The 24,702-nt window shown below is 42.2% G+C and overlaps 2 protein-coding genes across 4 annotated transcripts in view; both read left to right on the plus strand.

Annotated features, from left to right (window-relative positions):
• Positions 1-4,401, plus strand: part of DCTN4 (dynactin subunit 4) — a 34,679-nt gene extending 30,278 nt beyond the window's left edge. The window contains exon 13 of the mRNA XM_055429417.2: positions 1,812-4,401. Within this exon, the coding sequence (XP_055285392.1) occupies positions 1,812-2,025 (214 nt within the window). The 3' untranslated portion in view covers positions 2,026-4,401. The remainder of the gene's footprint in view (positions 1-1,811) is intronic.
• Positions 4,402-12,318: 7,917 nt separating this feature from the next.
• Positions 12,319-23,760, plus strand: RBM22 (RNA binding motif protein 22). 3 transcript variants are annotated; one of them, XR_008686556.2, is made up of 12 exons: positions 12,319-12,465; positions 12,888-12,941; positions 13,866-13,895; positions 14,625-14,757; positions 15,824-15,924; positions 16,029-16,201; positions 17,313-17,513; positions 18,475-18,639; positions 19,494-19,582; positions 19,785-19,916; positions 21,422-21,604; positions 23,437-23,760. XR_008686556.2 is itself a non-coding variant. In XM_055431328.2 (11 exons), exons 1-11 carry the CDS (start codon positions 12,412-12,414, stop codon positions 21,550-21,552), a joined length of 1,263 nt encoding a protein of 420 aa, XP_055287303.1. In that variant the 5' UTR covers positions 12,319-12,411; the 3' UTR covers positions 21,553-22,530. The 3 variants fall into 3 exon arrangements, 2 of the variants coding, with proteins under 2 accessions (XP_055287303.1, XP_088694682.1); XM_055431328.2 differs by lacking the exon at positions 23,437-23,760 and having other exon boundaries at positions 21,422-22,530; XM_088838556.1 differs by lacking the exons at positions 12,319-12,465; positions 12,888-12,941; positions 23,437-23,760 and adding an exon at positions 12,971-13,594 and having other exon boundaries at positions 21,422-22,530.
• Positions 23,761-24,702: the final 942 nt, after the last annotated feature.

Consider the following 24,702-nt stretch of genomic DNA (forward strand, 5'->3'; position numbering starts at 1 on the left):
ACTTAGTACACTAGTATAGGGCATATTTAAGGCTTTTTAACAAAATGATTAAAAGCTTCCTCACCAAGATTCTGGAGAGAACAAATATGATAACATGGGACAAATTAGAAAAACCAAGTGACAGCAAAGGTGAGGTTAGTACAGTGATCACAACACTTGGGTTAACTTCAGAAAGCGCCAGGTTGGGTGTTTTAATTTTTTTTTGGCGGGGGGGTATTCCGTATAGAGTTTCAGTCCCCACAGCTTCTCTTTAGCAGGTCTAGGTAGGCACCAATAATCTGAATTTTTTTTTTTTTAAAGCTTCCCAGGCATCAGTGGTTGCCTGGGAAATTAAGGCTAGAAAGACTTTTTTTAAAACTATTTTTAATTGAATTTTTAAAATGAATCTAATATAAATAAAAGAGTTCAGTTCAGTCACTCAGTCATGTCCGACTCTTTGTGACCCCGTGAATCACAGCACGCCAGGCCTCCCTGTCCATCACCAACTCCCGGAGTTCACTCAAACTCATGTGCATCGAGTCGGTGATGCCATCTAGCCATCTCATTTTCTGTCGTCCCCTTCTCCTCCCGCCCCCAATCCCTCCCAGCATCAGAGTCTTTTCCAGTGAGTCAACTCGTTGCATGAAGTGGCCAAAGTATTGGAGTTCAGCTTTAGCATCAGTCCTTCCAGGATTGATCTCCTTTAGAATGGACTGGTTGGATCTCCTTGCAGTCCAAGGGACTTTCAAGAGTCTTCTCCAGCACGACAGTTCTAGTTCAAAATGGTTGTGCTAGTATAATGCTTAATTATATTTCATATTATTGTGCTTTATAGGACTTCCAGGTATCTGGAAATTAATAGTACAGGGGGCGGGAGGAGAAGGGGACGACAGAGAATGAGATGGCTGGATGGCATCACCAACTCGATGGACATGAGTTTGAGTGAACTCCAGGAGTTGGTGATGGACAGGGAGGCCTGGCATGCTGTGATTCATGGGGTCGCAAAGAGTCGGACACAACTGAGCGGACTGAACTGAACAGTGGATAATATGTAAATGTTTAGTTTCAGTAACTTAGAATAGTTGAGTATCATTTGGATAGTAGATCAAGTTCTGTTTATTTCATTGTTTTTTACTTTTGAAGCTAAATGTTCAAACACAAACTTCAAGTGCATATTAGAAAACTGAGATGGAAACTTGAACTAGAGATTTTTTTCTATTCTAAAAATTCCTAATTCACAGAGGCTATTTACAAGACACACTGATTTATGATATTCCAGAAATTCTTTAAAACTCTGAGTTAGCATCAATCTGTATCCTGTAGAAATATTACCACATGTTTATAAAAGATACTGTGAAGATACGTTTGTAACAGGAAATCAGTGTAAACAAATTATGGTTGCTATGCACCCATTAAGTAAAATGGAGAAGATCTATATATACCAATATGGACAGGTGTTTGTGATAAACAGTGGGAAAAAAGCTTGTTACAGAATAGTGTGTCCCTTTTGTATTGGTTTAAAAAGCATAAAAGTGTAAGTGCATGGAAAAATATGTAGTAGGTTAAGAGCCAAACTGTTGACAGTTTTTCTCTGTGTACTGAAGAGGAAAATAAGAAAGATTTACTTTTTCCTAAGTTTTATGACAGTACTTTACTTTTGTAATAAGATAAGGAGATCGGCATTTTGCTGAAGAAACTCTTCATTGTTGAGAAATGGGATTCTGGTTGTATCTTGTCATTGGAGATTTCCTGTGGGCCATGAAATGACTGTGAGTCTAACTGGCTTGGCTGACCTGTGACCTGCCTAATGCTGTGCTTATTTCCTTCCATAGCATTATAGCCTTCAGAAAGGCCAACAAAGTGGGTATTTTCATCAAAGTGACCCCACAACGTGAGGAGGGCGAAGTGACCGTGTGCTTTAAGATGAAGCATGATTTTAAAAACCTGGCCACTCCCATCCGCCCCATCGAAGAAACTGACCAGGGCACAGAAGTCATCTGGCTCACCCAGCATGTGGAACTCAGCTTGGGCCCGCTTCTTCCTTAAAATGTTCCACTGGCGGGCAGATCCCAAAGGACAGTATCACCATGAACCTGCGTTAAAATGTAGAAGCTGCTGCTTCGTTAGACCTTGTTTATAATGATGTACCATGCACTGCTGAGTCCTATTCCTAGGAGGGTGGGCGCATCGGCAAGGCGTTAGGGACACAGTGACTGCTGTACCTCTGGCTCTCTCCTCTGTTCACACCCTTAAGTCTGTGTCTCCCTTACTGAACCCCTGCACGTTGACTCACAACAGCATAGTTCCATCCCAAGAAAGGGGTGGCTGTTCCTTGGAGTGGCATTCAATTGACCACTTGAGAAACTGTCCATACTATCTCCCGACCTGATCTCATAAATCTCACAGATGAAAACGTAAAATAACCAAAAGTTAGACCTGCTATTGATGACCTGGCACTGGTCTCAGTGTTGTACCAACTGCTTTTTGCATTCCACTGGATATAGTCTAGCACTCTAAATATATATTCCTTCCCTTGCCTCCTGGCTTCCATCCATTTGACAGGAAAATAGAATTGTCACATTGTCTTTAGTTTTGCGATGATTGGAAAGACCTGTGAAATAGTTAGGGCACCTTCATTTGACCTCTTTAAGTGAATGTAGGATACTTACGTATTAGTTGCTCTTAAAATGTTTTTCCCAGCAGAATATGGAACTTTTTCTCCTAGGGAAAATTTGAGAAGGAAGCAATTGCATGTCATGTCACTGGGGTGGCAAATTCTATTCATTTTAACTGTTGCCACAATATCCAGGGATTGATGCTGCCACAGGGAGGCATGCTTTATATGTCTTACTCCGCACCCCTTCTCCTCTCTGCCTCTTTAACTCAGTAAGTTGTTGAGTATTTGGGACCTGGAAAGACCCCAAAGAAAACTTGGTGGGCAAGTTCACTTCTGGAATGCAGAAAATATCTTAAAGGTTAGATTTTTATCATGATCTGAACTAATGTTCTTTCCAGTGATTGAAGAGGAAAGTAACATTTGTAATCTCTTGAATCCAAAACTGGATGTTAGGAAAAAACCTTCCTCCCTCCTGAGTTTATGACTTTTATCATACGGTTTGTCAAATAAGACCATTTTGATCATAAACCATAAAATAGTTCAGCAAGCAGCCCAGAATACTTGCCTCACAACACACACGCTGTTTTCACTCGGTATCCTGGAGTTGGCTTGCCAACCTTAGTTTCTGTGATGTTTTCTAAAATGAGACTTGACAAAGTAGACCACCAGCTGCGCCACATTTCCATAAATGTATTGTTAGCAAGTGGCCAACAGACTTTTGGGGGAAAGAGAAATTTCCTGTTTATACCCTGGTTTTGTTTCTAAGTTCAAGCCTTTAGTTTAAAAAAAAAATGTATATAGCAATTTAAAATATAGGACACAGTAACTTTTCAGCTCCCCTTGGAAGGTAGAAATATTTAAGAAACCTTTGAAAGACACTAAATAGTACTCTTAAGATCAAACCAATATGATGAAACAATATTCCACAAAGTAATATATATGCTGCAGTGTAAGAAAAAAAGAACTCATATCTCTAATATTATGACAGTAATAAGGTTTAACCTCTTAGGAGTTGGGGCAGCGTGTTGTATAATGACACATTTGCAAACTGTAGAAATAGTTTTAAGTTTTTGTGACCGAACAAAGTGTCAAATTAATTTCTGTTACACTACCTGCTACAGCCTGCTGTGACGCCAGTGCTGCATATTTGCCAGTGGAGGAGATGAACCTCAAGGTAGAGAATAACGTCCTCTGTTTACATGTTTGCACAGACTACACACTGTTACGCATTTATGGCATATAGCTGGTGTTTGTTCCCAGAAATAACGTTGAAGTAACGGGTCTCATCACCCCCATGTGACACAGAAACACAAAAACAATTTAATCATAGAATTTTTTCCTCAGAAGCCAAATTAACTTGCAGAATAACAGAGCTATTGATTTAATGTTTCCTCTAGATAGTTTTCAGTACAAACTGGTAATTCTGTGTGTGAGTAGAAGTGGTTCAATATCTGCAGCTGGTGAATTTGGACTTTTATTTGTTCATTTTTTATATTAGATCAGGTACAAGATTTTTAAAGTATGGTGAGTGTGTACCACTACAAGCAAATTAGATGTCATTAGCACTAGAAACTACAATTTGGGGAACTGAATCTGAATTTTTGATTTGATTGGCCCACTAGAGTTTTCTTTTGTTCAGACTGTTTATAGACTTAATGTGGTAAATGTCATGCGTATTTGTAAAGAAATATCCTTTTTGGTCCATTTTGGGAATGAGAGGCACTCCTTGGTCTTTATGAATGACAGGTTACTATTTTGCCTTATTGCTTAACTTCATGTAGTGAAATAAAGCAGACAAAGCTTGAGTGTGTCTTGTTTGGTTTCATGATGGCTGATTGGAGTAGCATGCCAGTGCTTGGGGGAGGTGAAGTCAGCAGTTAGCATGCAAGTCTGTGGGGCATGCTTCCTTCTCATTTCTTAAAATGAACTAAGGTAAAACCTCAACTGCAAGGAGATCCAACCAGTCCATTCTAAAGGAGAGCAGTCCTGGGTGTTCATTGGAAGGACTGATGCTGAAGCTGAAACTGCAGTACTTTGGCCGCCTCATGCGACGGGTTGACTCACTGGAAAAGACTCTGATGCTGGGAAAGGTTGGGGGCGGGAGGAGAAGGGGACGACAGAATGAGATGGCTGGATGGCATCACCAACTCTGTGGACATGAGTTTGAGTGAACTCCGGGAGTTGGTGATGGACAGGGAGGCCTGGCGTGCTGTGATTCATGGGGTCGCAGAGAGTCGGACAGGACTGAGCAACTGAACTGAACTGAAAACCTCAACTTAGTTCACTGTAACATTGTATAGGTAGATGTTGCTTGAGCTCCCTATCTCAGGACTGCTGTGTAAATGTTACATTGTTAGGACTCTACCAACTTTTCTGCTGGATCATTGCTTGCAAAGATACTATTTAAATGTACAAGTAGCCACTCATCCACTTTCATTTGTACTCAACTTTTCCCTCAGTTTATTGTAGTGAATTGTTCATGTTCCTCTTGTCTAAAGCCAGTGCCACCACTTACTGCGCTCAGTCTTACCTTCTTATCTATTCAAGGAATCCACTTCAGCAGTTTCTACCCCTCCCTCTCTTGAATCATTTCCATTGGCACGCTATGATTTATCTTTTAAAAAATTGACCTAACACCCCTCTTCAACCGCCACTCCATTTTTCTGTTCCCTTTTCAGCAAAGCTGCCAGTTTTACCTTCCAATTCCTCCTCCCATTTTCATCCGAACCCATTCCACTTAGACTGCCACCACCACCACATCACCAAACAGTCCTTGTGAAGGTGCCCAACAGTCCACACTGTTAAATACAATGGTCAGTTCTCAGTTCTTACCTCTTTAGTACTTGGGTAGCATCTACCAGTGGATGCCTCCCTGCTTGAAAGAAGTAGTTCACTTGGTTTCTAGAACACAGCTCTCTTGGGTTTCCTTGTACCCTTCTGGCAGCTTTGCTTCTGTATCCTGTGCTAGTTCTATCCCATCTTCCTAACCTTGGAGGATATACCAGGTCTTATTTCTATACTCACTGTTAGTAATCTCACTCATTTTTCAAGCCATTCCCAAGTTTACATACCAGCCCTAGTCTATGAAAGTCCAAAACCACAGTCTGGATTTTTTGTCACCGCATCTGCCTCTCCAGCAGATTCATCCCTAACTAGACAAGATGTCTTCCAGTAGGTGACTCAGTAGTAAAGAATCTGCCTGCAATGCAGGAGACACCGATTCAATCCCTGGGTGAGGAAGATCCCCTGGAGGAGGAAATGGCAACCCATGCCAGTATTCTTGCCAGGAAAATCCCATGGACAGAGGAGACTGGCAAGCTATCGTCCATGGGGTCACAAAGAGACATGACTGAAGCGAATGAGCAGATGGCAGTTGTATACCTTCAGTTGCTCACAACATCACCATCACCGGTGACTCCTCTTGCATGCCACATCCGGTAAGTCAGCAACAACCCCTTTCAGTTCTGTCTTCAAACTGCGACCACTCCACAGCCTCTCCAGTGTTACTATCCTGGGCTAAATCGGAGTCATCTACGTAGACCCCTAGATGATTAATCCAGTAAGGTCTAAATTGATCTTGAAGCCCTCCTGGTTCCTGCCAGACTCTTTAGTCAGTTCTCAGCATAGCAGCCAGAGTCATCTTGCTGCTTAAAATCCTTAGGCTTCTTAGCTTGCTCAAGAGCAAAACAAAGTCCTTACAATAACTTAGGAGGACCTATAGGAACTGAACCCCACTGCCTCCCCGAATTCATCAAGAACATTCCTGTGCTCACTGCATGCCAGCCTCAGGGGTCTCCTGTTCCTGAGTCACCCCAGGAGGCACCCTCTCAGGGTCTTTGCACTGGCTGTTCCCTCTGCCTGGAGAACTCTTCTCCTAGACTTCTGTATGACCCAAACCCCCGCCAGTCAGATCTATGTTTAATTGCTTCCTCCTTAGGCTTTCCATGACCTCTCTAGATAATCATGTAAACTGCCCTCCGCTAATAGGCACATATCCCTCTTTGCTGCTTTTTTTCCCCAGTAGCACTAGTCACCATCCAGCACTATATACTTTATTAATTCATTGTACTGGAACATAAGCTCCGTAGTGTTTCTTTTTTTTAACTGATATATCTGCAGAGCATAGAGCAATGCCTGGCTAGTAGCAGGCCACTAGTATTTGTTGAATAATATCATCTGCCTTTTTCTTGTTTATATAGCTGTTGACCTTTTATCTTTAAAATATATATATATAATACGTATCTTTTATATATATAATAATGTATCTCATATACATGCTTTTTTTTGTCGTAAGCCAAATATCTTACTTGCTTTGACCTCTCTTGTGCTGGTGTCATCTCAGCCTCGGATACGTTTTCCTCTCTGCGCCTTCTCCAGAGTGAATTTCCTGCTCTCACCTCTCTCTTCATCCATTTAGATGTGGTCTTAATCTTTAGTACCTAACCTTTCCAGGGCATTTACCGCTTCCTAATACTGGGTTTTGTATGTGTATCGCTTCTTTGCTGTATTGCACACCCCTTGAGAGCCAAATCCAGGCCCTTTTGTAATGTTTCTTCTACTGGATTGACCAACAAGTTTGTTAGGGTTTTCCCATAAGTTGTTAAGGAAAAACTCAAACGAACTTTTGGACCAACCCAGTATATTCCAAAGGGTTCAGTTCAGTTCAGTTCAGTCGCTCAGTCGTGTCCGACTCTCCGCGACCCCATGAATCACAGCACGCCAGGCCTCCCTGTCCATCACCAACTCCCAGAGTTCACTCAAATTCATGTCCACAGAGTCGGTGATGCCATCCAGCCATCTCATTCTCTGTTGTCCCCTTCTCCTCCCGCCCCCAACCTTTCCCAGCATCAGAGTCTTTTCCAGTGAGTCAACTCGTCACATGAGGTTTCAGCTTTAGCATCAGTCCTTCCAATGAACACCCAGGATTGATCTCCTTTAGAATGGACTGGTTGGATCTCATAGTCTGGAGTAAATTAAAAAAACTCAAGAGCTAAGTCACTTGCTCAATTGCAATATTGTTGATCCTTGAACAGTGCACCGTGCAGGGGGTAAGGACACTGACACTGGGGAAAACCTGTGTGAGTTTATAGTTGGCCTCTGTATCCAGGGTTCTGTATTCATGGATTTAACCCAGTTGCAGGTTGTGTAGTCCTGTAGTGTGTGTTTATTGGACGGGGGCAGGGAGTGTGTATGACTGGACCCATGCACTTCAAACCTGTGTTGCTCAAGGGTCAACCTTTATTTATCCCCATTTTCTAGTGGTCAGGGACATCTATAGTGAAATTTATTTCACAATATAAACTGCCTACACAAGAGAGTGAAGCTAAAATAACATTAAATAACATGGAATCAAACAGTCAAAAAGTTGTTTCATTTTCATGCCCTGCTCCCCTCCCCACCCATCTTTCTGTTACATCAAGGGTAAAGTATCAGTTCTTTTATGTAACACTTTTTTATATATATATAATTTTATTTATTCATGGCTGTGCTGAGTCTTGATTGGTGCTCCAGGGCTTTCTCTAGTTTTGGAGAGTGGGGTCTACTCTGTTGAGGTCCCTGGAGCATACAGATTTCAGGAGCTGTGGCACACAGCTCCGCAGCATGTGGAATCTTCCTGGACGAGGGATGGAACCCATGTTCTCTACACTGGCTTGCAGATTCTTATCCACTGCACCCCCTGGGAAGTCCTATGTAACACTTTTTAAAAAAAAAAACATGGGCTTCTGACTCAGCCTTTGGCAGACAACAGTAGCTTGCTGAAAAGTACTGTTTCATTTTCATTGTATTTGTGAAGGCTACATCTACACATGTGATACGATTTAACATTACTGAAGTGATTTTAAAAATGTTCCTCTTAAAATAAATAAAAGGAGACTCAGAAGTTCCACTTATTCCTGTGATGTAGATATCTGGAAAGAGTATCACCCTGGCTCAAACAGAAAACTGGATAGAGACAAAATCATGCATTTTATTGGGTCTGTCAGATGGCCGATGTGGCATGGAAGTAAACTAGCCTGAATTTCAAGGATGGACAAACCCCTCCAAGGAGAGACAGGATGTAGACTTGCTCACCTGTATCAGAGCGTGGGAGGAGTGTTGACCACCATAAACGCAGATAAGAGAAAATCGACTAAAATATTAAAGAATTGCTAAAGGCCAAACTGAAGCTAACATGACAGTATAAGACCCCTGGGATCCTAAGATATTGAGGGACCGTGCATGCACAGACCAGCTCTTTGCAAAAACTCCACCCCATGTTTGTGAGAAAGACTTGGGAGTAGTAGGGGTGCTGGACCTCTGTAGAGCCTCCCTGGGTTTGGAGGCATGCAAAGAAAGGAGGCATAGGCAAGTCATGAAGCCTTGCTTCTCCCTGCCTAGGTCCTTCCCTCAATAAGAGCAAAAAGGCCTAAGCCACTGGGGAGAGAGGGGGGAGCAGAAAACCCTGTCTACATAGGGCACAGGTAAAGACTCATTGCTGCTGGGCCAAGGTAAGAAAAAAACCTCTACTCTTGGAAGGGACAGGATTCAATCCTGAGCCCCAGGATTTTATACCAATACATTAAAGGCCTCCTGCAAATACAAGTGGAGAAGGAAATGGCAACCCACTCCAGTGTTCTTGCCTGAAGAATCCCAGGGACGGGGGAGCCTGGTGGGCTTCCGTCTATGGGGTCACACAGAGTCGGACACGACTGAAGTGACTTAGCAGCAGCAGCAGCAAATGCAAGAGGGGCAGGAAACTCCCCCTCAAGTCCACCCACAGATACAAGTTGGGGTTTGGCTGCCACAGAAAGGAGGGACAAGAATGCCGAAAAGAGACTCATTCCCAAGGTCTGGGCACAAAGGACTTACTAAAGACTGAGGCTGCATTAGAACAAAGAACCCTGACTTCTCTCTGACTACCAACCCAGCAAGCAGTTGCTGGGGGCGTGGGCAAAGGGCATAGAGACCTGTCGTTAATGGTGCAGGTATGCACAACAGCTGAAAGCTAAGGATGAAGTATGAACACTTGAGAAAAATTCTACAATCCCAACCAAAAGACAAAATAACATTAGTGATATGAAATCTGGTACACTAAAGGCAAGCATAGCAACAACAAAGCCCAAACCTAGCCCAGTTCCTGCCTAGATTGACCAACCCCACACAAATGGCCTGGCAGAATAAGAGTCTTGCTTATTTCCAGACATTAATACTATTAACTTCAGTCTCTACTGATACATAAGTAACAACTGGCATTCAATAAAAATTTTTAGATATGCAAAGAAGCAAGAAAAAAACCAACCCATTTGTGATAGACAAAACAAGAAGACTATATTCACATATGACCTAGATATTGGAACTACTGGTCAGGGACTTAACTCTGATTAACATGTTGAAGATCTAATTGAAAATTGGGATAATATACATGAGCAGATTTCAGCAAACTGTAAGAATGGGATAAACTGAAATGAAAACCACAGGATCAGAGATGAGGAATATCTTCTCTGGGCTCATCAGAACACCTTATCTTACCTGAGGAAATAATCAGGAAACTTGGAAACAGGTCAACATAAATTATCCAAACTGAAACTCCCCAAAGGAAAACAGTACTCAAGGTCTATGAAGAATAATACTATCTAGTAGTTGCTCAGTTGTGCCTGAATCTTTGTGAGCCCATGGACTGTAGCCCGTCAGGCTCCTCTGTTCATGGAATTATCTGGCAAGAATACTGGAGGGGGTTGTCATTCCCTTCTCCAGGGGATCTCTCCAATCCAGGGATTGAACCTGGGTCTCCTGCATTACAGGCAGATTCTTTACTGTCTGAGCTACCAGGGAAGCCCTCAAGGTCTATGGGATGATATCATATAGTCTAATATGTCATTGGAGTCCCAGATGGAGAAGAAACTGGGCAGAATATTTAAAGAAATAACTGTTAAGAATTTTCAAAATACAATGAAGGACAACAAATCACAAATGTGTGAAGCTCAGGTAAACCCAAGAACTTTCCTATACAGGAAGAAATATACCATATGATCAAGCAATCCCAATCCACGTGCAAAATGAAAACATGTCTATACAACAACCTGTATGTGAATGTTTATATTGCTTTTATTTGTATTCACTGAAATCTGGATAACTCAAATGTCCATTAATTGGCAAATATGTGTGTGTTTTAACCCCAAATACATCCATACAGTGAAATTCTTGGCAATAAAAAGGTTCAAATTACTGGTATGTGTAATAATATAGATAAATTTCAAATACAATATGCCAAGTTCAGTTCAGTCGCTTAGTCATGTCCGACTCTTTGCGACCCCATGAATCACAGCACGCCAGGCCTCCCTGTCCATCACCAACTCCCAGAGTTTACCCAAACTCATGTCCATTGAGTCGGTGGTGCCATCCAACCATCTCGTCCTCTGTTGTCCCCTTCTCCTGCCCTCAATCTTTCCCAGCATCAGGGTGTTTTCAAATGAGTCAGCTCTTCGCATCAGGTGGCCAAAGTATTGGAGTTTCAGCTTCAACATCAGTCCTTCCAGTGAACACCCAGGACTGATCTCCTTTAGGATGGACTGGTTGGATCTCCTTGCAGTCCAAGGGACTCTCAAGAGTCTTCTCCAGCACCACAGTTTAAAGCATCAATTCTTCGGCGCTCAGCTTTCTTCACAGTCCAACTCTCACATCCATACATGACTACTGGAAAAACCATAGCCTTGATAAGACGGACCTTTGTCGACAAAGTAATGTCTCTGCTTTTTAATATGCTGTCTAGGTTGGTCATAGCTTTCCTTCCAAGGAGTAAGCGTCTTTTAATTTCATGGCTGCAATCACCATCTGCAAGAGAAAGTGAAAGTGAAGTTGCTCAGTAGTGGCTAACTCTTTGCAACCCCATGGACTGTAGCCCACCAGGCTCCTCCATCCGTGGAATTATACAGGCAAGAGTACTGGCGTGGGTTTCCATTTCCTTCTCTAGGGGATCTTCCCGACCCAGGGATCGAACCCAGACCTCCCACATTGCAGGCAGACGCTTTACCATCTGAGCCACCAGGGAAGCACTCTGCGAGAAGTCAAATCCAAAAGGATAGTTGTTCCAAAAATGATTTAACAATACATGTGTTGATCCATAAGGCTTTTCATTTAAAAAATTGGAAAAAAGTACTGTTGTCTTTGGATTTGTGGCTTCACCATTTTTTAGCTGCATGACTAGAAGCAAGTTAATCTCTCTAAACCTCGGTTTCCTTCTATAAACGAGGTACAGTCACACTTGCCTAGAGGGCAGTGGTTGCCAGAAAAGTACAGGACATCCTCCTAAATTTCACTTTCAGAAAAACAAGTCATTATTTAGTGTAAGCATGTTTGGAATAAATTTATACTAAAATAACTTTCGTTGTTTATCTGAAATTCAAATTTTACTAGACGTTCTGGGTTTTTGCTAAATCTGGCAACCCTGTAGCGGGCTTACTGTGGGAATTAAATGAGAGAGTCACCACAAGACGTTCCCCCCACTTTTTGGCATAATAAGCGCTCATTGGGGTCGACGCTGTTTTAATTCCAGGCCCTCGTTCATTATAGTTCCTGTATTCTTTCACTCAATTTTTAAATAAACCAGTTGAACTTGTGACTTCATTCCTGGCTGTCACCAATGGAAGGAAGTACCTGGAGGCCAATTGTTAAGCTATTCCAAGCGAGCGATGCCGTTACAGAAGGTGCCGCCCACAAGGGCGCGCAGGACGCGTAAATAATACGTAGACGTGCCGAGAGGCAGCCGCAGGGCCTGACGGGATTGTGGCGGTCCTCTCCCAACTCGGAAGCTGCGGCTGCCTCCAGATGCTCTCAAGATGGCGACCTCTCTGGGTTCCAACACCTACAACAGGCAGAATTGGGAGGATGCGGTGAGTGAGCCTGCCGGAGGAGGACAGAAAGAGGCAGCGAGGTCAGGCCTCCAGCGGGCGGGCAGGGACGTGGCTGCGGTGCGGCCGAGGGAATTCCAAGAAGCAGCCAGCACCGCGGCCTAACTCGGCTACGGCTGAAGGCTGGAGGGCGGCCCTCCTGAGGGCTTGGATGGAGCGGGGTTAGCCAGGGTCTGGGACCAGCTCACTTTCTGTCCCTACTCCCTCCACTCTTTTCGAGGGGGTCTTTACTCGCGCCGCCTCCCGGAAGTGCATACAGAGCCCCCTCCCGCCACCCGGTCCGTGCTGGACCACGGGTTCCCCCTGTTCTCGCTCCTCGCCCCCTCCCCCCCGCCGCACGACAGTGGCCGAGACGGCAAGGCCTTTGGAACTTGGCGTTCAACCAGCTTTCCCATTTTCACCAGGACTTCCCTATTCTGTGCCAGACGTGTCTTGGAGAAAACCCATATATCCGAATGGTGAGTGATTGAGTGTAAAACGGGACCTACTGTATATGTTCAGTCAATGTTGTGGTACTCGCACACTGTCGGTCATGTATTTTTCTTAGCCACGAAGAAGTAATAATGCTTCTTTAGTAACTCGAAGCGTAGGAAGAATTTGCAAAGGACTGTCATGTTCTCTCACTTTGGAACTCGGCGACGGTCTGTGATCTAGGAATCATAATAATAGCTAATATCCATTGAGCATTTACCTAGCAGTCAGGTCTGTTAACCAGAGGGGAAGAGAGTTTATGTCTTTTCAATATATCAAGTAAGGTGTGGAACTCGGATTTAAGTTCAGATATTCTGACTCCAGGGACCTCAGCAAATTAGAAAGAGAGCCAGGACTGAACTCAAGTGCCTTTTGGCCTCCACACCTTATAATGTGTTTAGTGTAAGGTGCTTTCTCTCCTTATAAATAAGTAATATTAGCGGCAGTTTATATTTAATAATTAGGGCTGTGTTGTGATCAGTCTGGGAGGTATTGATTTACTATATACAGAGGACCGTCACAGGATGAGCCTATAGTGGTTGCCTCTGACTCAACTTTGGAACACGGACTGGCCGTGGCTGCATCCTCTGTGCTTGCGGGACTGTGGAAACCATTAGGAAATTGTTCTTGGGAGCCAGAGGTAAATCTAAGAATTGTGGTTGTGGAAAGGTACATACTTACCCCGTGTTAGATCTATAAAATTCTTAAGAGGTCATAGTTTGTATGTGATTAGATTATGTCCAAGTCCCTTCCTTGACCTCTTCCCCCAAAAGGGTAGGGTCCTGGTTCCCCCTCCCACCCCTTAAGATGCCAGGGAGTTCCAGATACTTTTCTTGGATCCTATGTAGAGAAGGAACAGGCATCAGCTTTTTCCCCCCGTGTCTGTAACTCTTCTATTTTTTCTATTTCAGACCAAAGAGAAGTATGGGAAGGAATGCAAAGTAAGTGTGTTAAAGAGTAATGATTTAGTTTTCTTTTCCTTTTTTCTTCAACTCCCTGAGGTTTGAAGTCCTTTATAAAAGTGAGTGTGACACATGCATTCATGTATCATTTATGTACTCTTTGGCTGTTAAGCATTTGGGGTAGGGGTAAGAAAATGAGCCGTTTAATGCAGTGATTGTTAACTTGATGTCTGTGGTTGGTCTTTGAACCCCCTGGGATTGCATATACCATATATTCTGTGATTGTGCCCATGAACATTTTTAAGCTGGGGGGAAGGTCATAGATATAAGATTCTTAAAGAAGTATAAGACACTCCCTGCTGCTGCTGCTGCTAAGTCGCTTCAGTCGTGTCCGACTCTGTGCGACCCCATACACGGCAGCCTACCCGGCTCCCCCGTCCCTGGGATTCTCCAGGCAAGAACACTGGAATGGGTTGCCATTTCCTTCTCCGGCCACTCCCTACTCATCCCATAAAAGATTAAGAATTAGATTGTTAATGCTGGTGACCTCTAGAGTGGGGAGGACTTTGATTTTTGAGTATTTAAACTACTGGAGAAGAGTGTTATAAAGGATTGAAACATCAGATCCTGTTTAGATGATTGCTAAGATCTCCTCTAAATCCTAGATTTGGGGATCCTTTCTTTGAATCCCCTGATGTTACTAAATTTCCTGGATTAATTGTCCAGATGAGGACCATTAACACTCTGTGGCTTTATCTTGTGTTCCAGATCTGTGCCAGGCCATTCACAGTGTTTCGCTGGTGCCCTGGGGTCCGCATGCGTTTCAAGAAGACTGAAGTTTGCCAGACCTGCAGTAAATTGAAGAATGTCTGTCAGACCTGCCTCTTAGACCTAGAATATGGTATGTTTGACTTGTCCCATAGTTCTGAAAGTGTGCAACTGCTCTAAACAACAGAGCAGTCTTTCTGTGTCCCTCTTCTCACCGTCTCTGGTTCTGACCCACTTTGAAATGTCTGTTGTGCTCTGCTTTTCCCAAGAAGAAAAGAACCATACTAGGTTATTCTAGAGTTCTGAACAACAATAGTGATTTTAAGAAAGGTCAGTAATTAATCAACACAACTATATTGAATACTATATTATACAGAAGGGAGGCTGTAAACCTCCCTTCTGTATACCTTTGTAGCCAAGGTAAGTTAGAGGCATTGTTGCTGTGACAGGTAGTTTCTTTGCCTTGGACTCCTGTCTAGAACCTCTCAGAACATTTCTTCCACAGTCCCTACCAAAGTTCAGGCTAATTGTGCTTTGGGTTTTTGTATCAACTGTGTTGTTAGGACTGATACACTGTATTGCTACTGTTTCAGAGTAACTCTTTTGGGAGTGACTTTTGAACTGCAGGTGACTTTTTGTTTTTCAGAAAAACATCCTTTCAGCAAGTTTCTACTATACAATAAAACAAAAAAGGAAAATCTAAGTTTATTTATGTTAAGTTCAGAAAGTTAACTCTGCTAATCAGAGTCCTGGTCACATACTGTTTAATATTCTTTGTATGTTTGTTAAGGGAGTGTTCTGGTTCTGCAGTACAGTGATACTTATATGACTATGACTGTTCAGAGGATCTGCAGGACAAGCCTAAAAATAATCCACTTTTTACATTTGTTTTAAATCATGCTATAGTAAAAGCTAGATGCATTATTAATTGCAGGTAAAATCTGACTACAGTAAGAGCTTGTTCATCTAAAATATTTAAACATTCATTTCATGAAAACTTAAGAATTTGGATAATTTCTTAGAATGCTCTGTAGTAGTATTAGCTTGACAGTGCTACAGATTCTGAATTCAAATAAAGCTTCTATTACCAAATAAAGTGGAGAAAGGAAGAATGATGTTATATTATTCTGTATACATACCCAGTTTGGATATGGTTTAAAATGTATCTTGAGTTTTTTTTTTGCTTTCCTTTGTTCTAGGCCTGCCCATCCAGGTTCGTGATGCAGGATTGTCTTTTAAGGATGACATGCCAAAGTCCGACGTCAACAAAGAGTACTACACACAGAATATGGAGAGAGAGGTGTGCTGCCACTTGCTTGATACAGTTTTATATTTGTTGAAAGAATCCTAGGGGATTGACATAGTCTGTGTAATTTACCTTTGGAATGTGTCATTCCTCTGTAGATTTCCAACTCTGATGGAACGCGGCCAGTTGGCATGTTGGGGAAAGCCACATCCACCAGTGACATGCTGCTCAAACTGGCCCGGACCACACCCTACTACAAAAGGAATCGACCGCACATTTGCTCCTTCTGGGTGAAAGGAGAATGTAAGAGAGGAGAGGAGTGTCCATACAGGCAAGAGCTGAACTGCTTTTTCAGTGTTTGGTTTCAGATGACTAGTTATCTATGAAGGGGGAGGTGCTAGCTTAAACTATTTATGCTTGAAAATGTTGAAGTTTATACAGCTAGTGTCATGTATCTCAGAGGTTGATTGAATTGTTGTTTTTACGTATAATGGAACTTTTACCTATAACCAAGCCTTGGGAGACTAAATTGCTCTGCCGTAAAATATCATTGTTGACCTCAGGTTCCTACCTACGATGTCAGTCTTGGCTATCATGGTATGACTGGCTTGAATCTCAGTGTATAGTTGAAATCAGATTAAAGCCAGACTTCTAAAGTGTGAGTATGTTTGAGTCAAGACTGCCAGGCATCTGGATTAGGAGTTTTTACCTTGGAGTTGGTAAACCCCATCCCTGACAAAAAATTAGCTCTCCCTATTTCTGGGTTTGGGTCCATAGATTAATCAGACGCTTGAGTGGAATGCAAGACCTCAGATACATTAAGAACCATTGCCCTAGAGAGGGGTAACCATGTTGTGGTTACCTTTGGTTTTGAAGCAAATTGTGCGAGAAGCATTTCTTTCACATTTATTTATTTGTTGCTTGCTCTTTGTTGCTGTGTGTGTGGGGTTTGTTACGGTGCACAGGCTTCTCATTGTGGTGGCTTCTCCTGTTGCAGAGCACAGGCTCTAGGTATTTGCTTCAGTAGTTGCGGCACACAGGCTCATTAACTGTGGCCAAAGGGCCCTAGAGCTCCAGTAGTTGTGGTGCGCCAGCTTAGCTGCTCCACGGCATGTGAAGTCTTCCCCGATTGGGGATTGAACCTGTGTCCCCTACATTGGCAGGCAGAGTCCCATCCACTGTACCACCAGAGAAGCCCCAAAAGCATTTGTTTATAATTCCACCCTATGGCCATTTAAGTGACTTTTAGGAGGCTAGCATGTCCTTGTGTGATATAGTAAGTTCCTTGATATTAGCTCTGTTTTAATAATTATGTTTTGGTATGGCCATGGTATCTGGTTCAGAAAACATTTCAGGGGTCTTTATATAGCTGCTATTGTTTGGTACCTGTAAAATTTTTTCCTTTGTTTCACCTTTATGCATTGTTCTTTCTTGAACCATAGACATGAAAAACCAACAGATCCAGATGACCCCCTTGCTGATCAGAACATTAAAGACCGATATTATGGAATCAATGACCCTGTGGCAGATAAACTCTTGAAGCGGGCTTCAACAATGCCACGTCTAGACCCACCAGAGGACAAGACTATCACCACACTGTATGTTGGTGGTCTGGGCGATACCATTACTGAAACCGATCTAAGGTTTGTGAATATAGTTTTATGAGTTATCTTTACTTTCACCTGCCCTGAAATAATATTTTTTGGCGAAAACTTTGAGAAAACATGGTAATTCTATACCAGGTACATTTTTTTTAGTTGTTCTATACTATCATGCTGACTGGAATTTTTATAAAGTTCTTTATGATGACAGATAATAGTCTTCAACAGTGCTTATTCCATGCTTGCTTAGGATAATAATTACATGAGATTCTATTTGACCTAATAACCATTAGAATTTCTAAAGATGGCCCACAACCATCTTTAATTAATTAATTACAGGAATGATTAATTACATAGAAAGAGAGATTTGCAGTTATAAAAAAAAGATGGTTTAACTTGTTGATTTTTTTTTAAGAGATTGTTATTTGGTAATTTTGTGTTATTCTTATATTTTGCTTGGCTAGATAAGACATCTGGGCAGATAGTGGTGGAAATTCTTGCAAAGAGCATGAAGAAGAAACTCTTACAGGTGTAGAACTTGCCCTTGTTAGCCTATCTACATTAAACCTAAGTGAGCTAGACAGTTCCCCAGGGATAGCAGACTTTCTTCCACCTCCTCTTTCTCGTCTTTTTTGAAACCTTAAAACATTTTTTATTTAAACATTCTTGGCTCATCAACCCTGGGCACAATACTTTACTAACCTCTTATCTAGGATTTAACATCCTTAGGGAACCTACTGGAGCCCCCTTTCCTCCATAGGAAAAGCCCTGAGATATTTGATAGTCTTTACTCACTTTTTATCTTTCCTTTCCTCAGTACATAATGCCGACAGTAGGGGTGACCACAGTAGGCATAGGGGAGACCACCTACAGGTAACTAGGCAGATCGCCGTGAGGCCACTTACCTCGTGGTGAATCAGTGAAAGAGTTAATAATCCATATTCAACCTCCTGGGAATGTCTGTGTTGTCAACTCTCGTTTTTCTCTACCTGTATCCCTTCAGGAATCACTTCTACCAGTTTGGAGAGATCCGGACCATCACTGTTGTACAAAGACAGCAGTGTGCTTTCATCCAGTTTGCTACAAGGCAGGCTGCAGAAGTGGCTGCCGAGAAGTCCTTTAATAAGTTGATTGTCAATGGCCGCAGGCTCAACGTGAAATGGGGAAGGTGAGCGTGAGACTATATTAAAATAGCATTGGGACTTCCCTGGCTGGCCAGTGGTTAAGACTGTGCTTCCACTGCAGGTGGTGTGGGTTTGATCCCTGGTCAGGGAGCTAAGATCCCATATACTGCGTGGCACACACACACACACACACAGAAAAGCATTATTGAGATTTTCAAGAAACCTTTTCATTATCTGGGGACTAGTAAGCGTTTGGTGAACAGCCTTAATCAGTAGGACATTTAAAAATAATTTTTCATTATGTCCGACGCTAGTTCCTGTGGATTTCAGGAAGATGCTACTTTGGAAATTTATTCAGGGTTTTCGTGTAGTAATCTGATGCTTTGAAGGTTCATGTGTTCTGTGACCAGATATTATAGGCCAAGGATAATACTAGGGCATGCAAGTGTACAGATGAATTAAATAGACCTGGATTCTGTCCTTCAAGGCCAATTGTTTAGTGAAGAACAGCTAATTTAAGCCTGAAAGTGTTTATTGTGTAAGAGAGAGACAGGTAAAATGCCCTGAACGTTCAAAAGTGGAACAAGTTTCTGGCTTGGAGCCAGGGAGACCTCTCAGAGTAGCAGCAGGCCTCATAGAGTGCTTCCTGAACACTGGGCTCAGCACAGTGTTGTTGCCTCCTGCATCCCCCAAAGTGATTCTAGCAAATTTTGAAACCAAGTCTTTCTGTCTTCAAAACCTTTGCTCCTATCCACTGTGCACTGTGGCGTTTATGAGGAAAAAGTGCTGAAGAGGAGGCAGGAGTGAAGGAGCTCTGTTTGACTAGGAAACGTGAGAAACAGAGGTGTGAGAGAAGGTGGCACCAAGTGCTGATAGCGTGAATGTCTGTGTCTCCCAGGTCCCAGGCAGCCAGAGGGAAAGAGAAGGAGAAGGACGGAACCACAGACTCTGGAATCAAGCTCGAGCCCGTTCCAGGGCTCCCAGGAGGTGAGTGCAGATTCTGCCTACCCAGTAGCTTGCTAACTTCAGATACTCATACTGCCCTGACCTTTCTCAAATGTTAGAGGAGACCCCCTTCTGGCTCCCAGCAGCTGTGTTCTCCCAGCAGGACCCCTCAGCATTTCAGGGTAGTGGAAACACTGGTGCACAGTGGTCTTCTGCTCTTAACTAGCTGTCTTCTCTTCTTTAGCTCTTCCTCCTCCTCCTGCTGCAGAAGAAGAAGCCTCTGCCAACTACTTCAACTTACCCCCCAGTGGTCCTCCGGCCGTGGTGAACATTGCCCTGCCACCCCCACCTGGTATTGCCCCGCCCCCACCCCCAGGTAACTTCTTTCTTAGGAAGTAGGGAAATGGGTTAGACTTAGGGAAATCCTCCTGAAGTCTGTCCAGACCCTGTACCATCATGTCTAACATATCTAAGCCTTCGGGTATGCTCCATAGAAGTCTGCAGGTAAACCTGCTTGTTGTCATTCCGGGTATTTTCATTTTTTTATTGGCTTACTAAGAAGGAAGTCACCAGTTTTCTAAAGATCTAAGTATGTGTATCATCAGAATGGGAGTTACTGTGATTACAACGATCTATCATCAGTTTGGGACTTCCCAGGTAACACTAGTGGTAAAGAACCTGCCTGCCATTGCGAGAAACATCAAGAGGATCCCTGGGTCGGGAAGATCCCCTGGAGGAGGAAATGGCAACCCACTCCAGTATTATTGCCTGGGAAAGCCCATGGACAGAGAGGCTGGCAGGGTACAGTCCATAGTATAACAAAGAGTTGGACAAACTTCAGTTTAAACTTAAACTTAATTGTAAAGCAACTTAACGTCATCAGTTTGTTCTCTGTTCTATATCCTAATTGATGCCCTGGAGCATCATTGCTTTAAGTGTAGGCTGTGGGTGTCATTTGCTTGCAGCAAGACAAGGAGTTTGCACCAGAATGTAAATTCATTAAGGAAGTCTTTTTTTTTTTTCCTTAATCTTTTTATTTATTTATTTGGCTGCACCTGGTCTTAGTTGCCGCATGCAGAATCTTAGGTTTTTTTTGCAGTATGAGGGATCTTTACTAGTGTCTTGCAGGATCTTTAGTTGTGGCATGGAACTCTTAGTTGTGGCATGCGGGATCTAGTTCCCTGACCAGAGATGGAACCTGGGCCCCCTGCATTGGAAGTGTGGAGTCTTAGCCACTAAACTACCAGGGGAGCTCCTAAGGAAGTTGTGTTAACAAAAAATTGTTAGATGAACTAAACAGTGTGCTTAATTGTGTAATGAAGTTATAATTTGGCTCCAGCTCTTTATCTTGTTTGTGACAAGTAATAAACAGTTCAGGGATCAGCACTTTGTACAGCACTGCCAGTGCCAGCGTTGAAATGTGTAAGTAAATCACAAGTAACTGGTTCGCCTGGGCAGAGTTCCCATACTCAACTGGAGTAAGTCCTAGTTTCTGAACAACCTTCATTCTAGTATAAAGCATTGAGATTAACGATGACAGGGTGTTGCTGTCAGCCTGATTTCTCCCTCACCTCCCAAATTCTGATCAAATCCTATCTGGTAGGATTGGCATGTTTGAGAGAGAGCAAAGGCTCAGATGACATACTAGCAGTACCTTGAGACCTATGGAGTTGTTTTTAGCCATCCTGAGGGGAAAGGTTTCTAAAACCAAAGAAGTCATGCAGGTAGACATTCCTAAGCAAGTCTTGTGAACCAGCATTTTCTGAAGCACTGTGTCAGTTTGATTTATGTGTAGCTGGTTTAGACCTTAGAAAGATTCATGGTTTGAAAGGTTGTCAAGAGAATTGCAAACCTAACAGATTTGTTCTCTCGCATCTGTAGGTTTTGGGCCACACATGTTCCACCCCATGGGACCACCCCCTCCTTTCATGAGGGCTCCAGGACCAATCCACTATCCTTCTCAGGACCCTCAGAGGATGGGAGCACATGCCGGGAAGCACAGCAGCCCCTAGCACTCATCACCGCTCTGGGGCTCTACAGAAGAGAGGGCGCTTAAAAATCCTAGTAAATGAATCCTGGAATAAATATATTTTTCCTTCCTTTGTAGTTTCCATGGTAGTGGAATGTATTCAGATGTAGGCAGTTGGAGAACGACAGCCATGATTTCCTCTGTGTGTTCTCAAAGGATTGATGGACCTGAAATAAGCTGCCATTAACACATCTGGTTACTGCTATAACATTACTAATAAAACTTAATGCCTCTTCCCCTCATCTGTATGGGGAACAAGCAACTGGGTGAATTGGAATGTCCAACGGAGTTACCGTCCTAACCATATGTTCATTTTGTATCTTCTTTTGGCGGGTGGGGGGTGGAAAATGACCTGCAGTAAGAAAAACAAGCAAGTAATTTTTGACCATTTTTATGTCCATTGGATATTTTCCTTTTTATGATCTAAAAAAAAGATTACTAGTACTAATCATTGTAGTGGCAAGAGTGTGATTTAATTCTAAAGTCACACTCTTGAAAGACAAGTAGAAACAGCACCCAGCACAACCCAGATCTTATCTCTCCTTTCCTGATTTATTACTAAAGGAATCTGGCTTTTTTACTTCACTCTACCAAAAAAGACAAAAATTACTTTTCATTCCTGTCAATCAGATGGAGACACAGATTTCATGGAGCTGTGTATCATTGAAGAAACCTGGTATTTGAAATGAAATTATTTTAAAGAACTTCCTGTAAAACACTTTAACAAACTGTGAAAGGAAAAGAATTAAGTGTGTGTTTTCATGGAAGACTGGCCTACGGCTGGAATGTCTATCTTCAGCATTCACCTTTGTGTGACTTCAGCGTCTCATTTTAATTCCCTGCTCTGAGCAGGGGATTCTGTTTGTCTTAGAATATTTGGAAATAATTGTAGATGGCAAAAAAAAAGAAAAATTGTGTTGTATTTTTGTTTTGAAAAATTAAAACGGGTCAATTTTCCAAATGTTGTCATAGGTTTATTTCTGTTTTCTTTATCCTTGGTATCTGAAGTTGAGGTCAGTGGAAGTTAGAAACAAGTTACATATAAAGATATGTTTTTGCTTTAGATATGTTTTTGTTTTGATTCTGATCTTTATCTAGTCTAAAAGACCCAGGCCCTTTTAGTACTTATGTCAAAGGTTACTTATGGGGTCGAAATAAGATAATACACAGAAGGCACTCAACACAGCCTGCCATGTGGTTGTGGATACATGGTAGCTTTAAAATATCATCTTAGTATTATATAAGTCGTTTTAAAAAGAATCAGGAAAAATTGATCTACAAGCCCATTTTTCTAGAAGCCAATTCCCATGTCACTTTTATCTCAAAAGTACCTAATTATAGAATGAATATACCTCTTTTTACCCTGTTTTAGCTTGAGAATTTTTGTTTTCTTCTAGAGAACTTTATCTTGCCTTTTTTTTTTAAGATTTAAAATTAATCTAAAAGCAGTTAGTTTAATTCTAGTAGTATCAGATGTGAAGCAATGTAGGGATACTTCCAAATATTCTGACACCCTTTGGGTAGGGTTTTTTGTGATGGTGGAGGGAGGGTTACTTTTGAGCATGTGAGAAATTTTTAGCCAGTCTGGTAATGTGAAGCAGTGGTTTTTTATCTCTGAATTCAACTATATCTGTTTATGTATATATACATATGTAATCTTGACTATCCAATTGTGTATTCCTGCCTTTTTGAGAACATTCTAAATGTTTACTAGCTGGCTGTGGATATGTGTTTTTTAAAAAGTATAAGCAAACATGAAGTATAAAGTAAGTACTTGATTAGCCTTAAGTAAATCAGAATTATGAGCAATTAGATTTTGGCAAAAACTCAGAGGTGCTTACCAAACTCCCATTTCTTTTTCCTCTAGGAAACATAGCCAGGGGTTCACTTGGCGAAAAGTAAACTTTGCCATTCCCAGACCTTGGCTGTAGAAACATCTCACCCACTCAGAGCTATGAACTCTTTCCCGTCTGCTGGCTGAATGCACAGGAGAACAGTCTCTGGAGGATGGCAGTCACACAGTGGAAGGAGGCTGGGTTCCTCTATCACTGCTGAAAGGAGAGCATTATGATAAGAGGACTTTTTGTTACAGTAAGCCATTGAGTCCTGAGGGACTGTAACAGCAGCTAGTGTTACTCTCATAAAAGATATCAGATCTGATCACAAAAAATAAACTACTTTTTTATTTACACTCATGGAGATTTTTACTTTTTTTTAAATTGAAGCATAGTTGATTTACAGTATGTTAATTTCTAATGTGTAGCCAAGTGACTCAGTTACACACATGCATACTACCCCACTCCAGTGCTCTCGCCAGGAAAATCCCATGGACGGAGGAGCCTGGTAGGCTGCAGTCTGTGGGGTCGCAAAGGGTTGGACATGACTGAGCATCTTCATTTTCACTTTTTACTTTCATGCATTGGAGAAGGAAATGGCAACCCACTCCAGTGTTCTTGCCTGGAGAATCCCAGGGACGGAGGAGCCTGCTGGGCTGCCGTCTATGGGGTCACATGGAGTTGGACACGACTGAAGTGACTTAGCAGCAGCAGCAGCATACGTACTTTTTAATATTCTTTTCCATTATGGTTTATCCCGGGATGTTGACTATATTTCCCTGTGCTATACAGTAAGACCTTGTTTATCCAATCTGTATGTGATGGTTTACGTCTACCAATCCCAAACTCCCAGTCTGTCCCTCTCCCTCCATTTGGTAACCACAAGTCTGTTCTTTATGTCTGTGAGTCTGTTTCCTAGATAGGTTGATTTGTGCCATATTTTAGATTCCACATATAAGTGATATGATATTTGTCTTTCTGACTTCAATTGGTATAATAACCTCTAGTGGCATTCATATTGCTACAAATGGCATTGTTTCATTTTTTTTTTTGAGGGTGAGTAGTAGTCCATTGTATATATGTACCACATCTTTATCTATTTATCTGTTGATAGACATTTAGATTGTTTCCATGTCTTGGCTGCTGTTAACATTGGGGTGCATGTGTATTTTTGAATTACAGTTTTGTTCAGATATGTGCCCAGGAGTGGGATTGCTGGATCATATGGTAATTCTAGTTTTCTGAGAAACCTCCATACTGTTTTCAGTAGTGGCTGCACCAACTTACATGCCCACTGA

This window comes from Moschus berezovskii, chromosome 8, assembly GCF_049115385.1.
Source record: "Moschus berezovskii isolate FMDL1 chromosome 8, NW_MosBer_1.0, whole genome shotgun sequence".
Classification (NCBI taxonomy): Eukaryota; Metazoa; Chordata; class Mammalia; order Artiodactyla; family Moschidae; genus Moschus; species Moschus berezovskii.